Source organism: Sitodiplosis mosellana, unplaced genomic scaffold (assembly GCF_009176505.1).
Source record: "Sitodiplosis mosellana isolate CC-2019 unplaced genomic scaffold, AAFC_SMos_1.0 Smas_scaffold_493, whole genome shotgun sequence".
Taxonomy (NCBI): domain Eukaryota; kingdom Metazoa; phylum Arthropoda; class Insecta; order Diptera; family Cecidomyiidae; genus Sitodiplosis; species Sitodiplosis mosellana.
Genome location: NW_022595735.1, coordinates 4,842 through 8,955, shown reverse-complemented (window position 1 = coordinate 8,955; position 4,114 = coordinate 4,842). Strand labels below are relative to the sequence as shown.

At 34.8% G+C, this 4,114-nt stretch overlaps 1 protein-coding gene across 1 annotated transcript; it reads left to right on the top strand.

The window, feature by feature from the left end:
• Positions 1 to 2,009: 2,009 nt before the first annotated feature.
• LOC129570873 (uncharacterized) lies at positions 2,010 to 3,809 on the top strand. The gene is made up of 2 exons (XM_055450596.1): positions 2,010 to 2,513; positions 3,786 to 3,809. The coding sequence occupies exons 1-2, from the start codon at positions 2,010 to 2,012 to the stop codon at positions 3,807 to 3,809; spliced, it is 528 nt and encodes a 175-aa protein (XP_055306571.1).
• The last annotated feature ends 305 nt before the right edge of the window (positions 3,810 to 4,114 follow it).

The window sequence follows — 4,114 nt, the reverse complement described above, 5'->3', positions numbered from 1 at the left end:
TTTTTTTCGGATTTATATTTTTAAAAAGTCGAGTATGTTTTTCAGTGATTTCGTTTTAAGAAAAAGAGAGCAAGTTTCTTTCGACTTGAAAATAGTTAAAGTAGAGCAAGTATTTTGACTACTTGTGGCTATGATAAAGGCGAGTATGTTTCATAAACCTTGATTTGCGTTAAACAAAAGTATGTATTTTGTTAGTTTGGAATACCAATAAACAGGAGTATGTTTTTCCGACTTTGGTTGTTGGAAAAGGCGAGTATGTTTGTTCAAATTGGTGAATATTATTAATTTATTTGAATTTTATGTATTAGGCAAACATAATCAATAGAACTAATACTTCAATTTAACACATTGGTTTTTGAAGAGTATGTTTGCATGAATGGTTAAAAATATTAATTTCTTTCGACGAAGAGTATCAGGAGTTCATAAGTGGTCAGCATTAGTGAGAGAACGTGGTTGAGCTCCGTTCGCTGTATTAGCATAAACGAATACAAAAATCAAAAGATCAGGTTTTTCATGACTCTTGAAGTCATTTTCCTGCAAAACTAATTATTCAGCCAGTCTTTTGGCGGTGTTAAATAAATAAATAAATAAAAATATACTCCTGTTTATTGGTATTCCAAACCAACAAAATACATACTCATGTTTAACGCAAATTAAGGTTTTTGAAACATACTCGCCTTTATCATATCCACAAATAGTCAAAATACTTACTCTACTTTAACTATTTTCAAGTCGAAAGAAACTTACTCTTCTCTATCGTAACAAAGTCAATGAAACATACACTACTCTCAATCTCACCCATAGATATATGAGTTAAACTCTCAGTCCTGTAAGTCACTCGCGCTTCTTGTGTTTTTAATTCATGTATAGAATGAAATAGCATTTTTGCTATGTTGTTTTGTTGTTTAAAAAATATCAAGCTGCTTGAGTCATATTCGTATGATTACTATATCTGTCTGTACATAGTTCTATACTCCATTTTTTGAACTACATTATAATTTATATTAATATTCAGTGGGATCGTCATTCCATGACCTAGTTATTTTTTTTAAATGTTACATTAAATTGCGTTCATAAATTAGGGTCAGTGTACATAAGCAAGGTTTGTATATGTGTAGTTGCTTTACTTCATGTGTAGGTTGTGTATGCGTATTCGATGTATACGAAGAATAGTGGTTCTATTCGAATACATTACGAAGCCTTACATATTTTTACTTCTAGTTTTCCTCGAATTAAGATTAAAGAAATTGTTAATGAAGGCATTTGTCAACACCAGCTGACCATATGATCGATTTAAACCATTCCTTTGCTGGTTTTCGACTGTTAAAGAGCGTGCAAAAAAAGCCTTTTAAATGCCTATGAAAACATTCACATACATCGGACGAAAAACACATCAATGAACAGACAGGTTGATTTTGTGTCATCGGGATTTCATGATCGATAAAATTTTCAATATGAAATTTGAATGAAAAATGCATGTGCTCGCACATTAAATCAAGTGACCTTTTCCGAAATATGTTTTCACATTTCTATTCGTGAGACGTAAAAGAATGTATGTTTTTTTCTCGATTCATATTTTTGAAAAGGAAAGTATGTTTTCTGTTGATTATATCTGCGTTAAAAAAAAGTATGTTGGCATACCGTCTAGCCTCCGCGGGTTTTCACGGTTTCCGCTGAACTGAAATCAGATCCGAAATTTCACCGGATTTGTATTCTTGGCCATCAAACCAGCCGGGTGACACCAGGGTCCGTTTGGCCGATTTACCCAGCCCTTTTCGAGATATTTCCATGTACAAAAATTTATTAATAGGGGAAGGTGGGGTAATTCGCGCCACGACACAGGCAAGCCATAAACGAACAAGCCTAGTGTCATTTGAAAGAGCGTAAAAAACTGCATATCATGAAGACGTACTATTGAAGAAAAAAATTACGCCAAAAAGGAACACTCCACATTGAGAAGAGAATACAAAAAGAGCGCACGTTCGGCATATAGAAACTACAAACTTGAAATGGAAAACCTTATCAACGAAGATCCACAGAAGTTTTTCGAATTCGTGAATGGCTCCAAAAAGACGAATGATGATCTTCCGAATGAAATGGTTCTTGGAGATAAGAAAAGTAGTAACCGAGGTGAGATAGCACAATTTTTCGCAACACATTTTGCCAAAGCGTACACTGAACCGGACTATACCAAAAATGAGAAATATTCTGAAGATGAACCATTGCTAAAGGATCTGTGTGCTAATTTTCCAACTATCAACAAGACTGAGGAGTTGGGTACGGATACGATAAATAACCTTCCAAACAACATGGTATCTGGACCTGATGGAATACCAAATATTTTTGTCAAAGAATTTACTACAGCACTGTTGAAGCCAATAACACACATGCTGAAGAAATCATTAGACACTGGTTTTGTGCCTGAAATTTGGAAAAGTTCATTCGTTAGACCGGTGCACAAAAGCGGTGTTAAAGCTAAAGTTGAAAACTATCGTGGCGTAGCCCTGCAGTGTGTAATACCGAAGTTGCTTGATTCCATCGTTGCCAAACACCTTAATTATCACATGGAGAATATTATTGATAACAGTCAACATGGATTTGTGAAGGGAAAATCTACAACTACAAATTTGGCTGAATTTACATCGTGTGCAATTTTAGAAATGAAAAACCAAATACAAACCGATGCAATTTACTTGGATATTGCGAAGGCCTTTGACTCGGTCAACATTGATTTACTAATACGCAAATTGAATATTATGGGACTGAATCAACAATTACTCAAGTGGATCAAATCGTATTTGTATGGCCGCCAACAGATTGTCAAATTGAATGATGACATGTCAGGCCCCATTGAAGTTACATCGGGAACTGGTCAGGGTTACCCGATTGGTGCTACATTGTTTCTGTTGTTCATCATTGGTTTACCAAAACACATAAGAAACTCAATACTTCAGTCGTTTGCTGATGACACTCGCCTATGGAAACACATCAGACATTATGATGATTGTCTGGAATTACAAGCTGACTTGAATAGGCTTGTTGAATACTTTAACCAGAACAAGCTAAAGCTAAATGTGTCTTTTCATCGTGGCCACCTGAAATTTAACTTCGAATATTCCATTGGCAACAAAAAAATCGATCGAGTTGACGTGATAAAGGATCTTGGAGTAATACTTGATCATAAACTGAATTTTAATGCACACATTGAGTATATTACAGCCAAGGCGAAATCACGTTTAGCATGGATTAAACGATTTGGATATAAATTTGATGATCCATGGACCATAAAGAAATTATTTTTCACATTTGTATTGCCGATTGTGGAATATGCTTCCCAAATTTGGAACCCATACAACGATGAAAAAATTGCACGAGTTGAATCGATCCAGAAGCAGTTTTTATTGTTTGCACTGCGCAAAATGAAGTGGTGATTACTACCTATTCCCAAACTTCAAAAGATGGCTTTGTGGAAGGCGTTTTTACAACAATGAAGAAGTCGAGTTCGAAACAGATAGCTATTTTGGGACATTGGACAAATCGTACTATTTAGCAGGCATCCAAAAGTTGGAAGATCGTTGGGCTCGCTGTATCGAGCTAAAAGGAGCCTATATTGAGGAATAAAATGAAATTTTGCGAAAAAAAATTGTTTTCATTCAAAAAGTACCCGACTTTTCAATCCACCTAGTATGCTGTGAATACAAGTCTCACTTTTGCCCTCACCCATTCATATGAATTTTTGAGATTGAAACATATTCTGACAATATTTATAAATGATACAAAAACAGGTACATGTCACTGCCTCAAAATAACCACTTTTCAGGAGTTTAGTCAAGGCAAACTGCTATTACTTTTCGAAAATAATTGGAGTCCTTGAACAACTGAATACCTGATTCCCCAAAATTTTTGTTTAAAAGCGACATTTCTTCATAAAACAAGCAAATGGCTGAAGAAAACTCACTTATGATGGACTGATGTGATTCTATTTCCACGTAATTTTTGACGAGGAATCAATTTAGATTTCACTCGGTATGTCATACAGATAATACCATTTTTTACACAAATAGGCATATTTCCTGTGTTTTTATGAGAAAAATAAATTGTTGTACAACGTCTA

Excerpts from the sequence above, each read along its gene's own strand:
- LOC129570873 (XM_055450596.1), top strand. The coding sequence starts at position 2,010 with ATGGAAAACCTTATCAACGAAGATCCACAGAAGTTTTTCGAATTCGTG. Across the intron at positions 2,514-3,785 it reads GTGGCGTAGCCCTGCAGTGT|GTACATGTCACTGCCTCAAA; the intron begins GTAATACCGAAG and ends ATACAAAAACAG.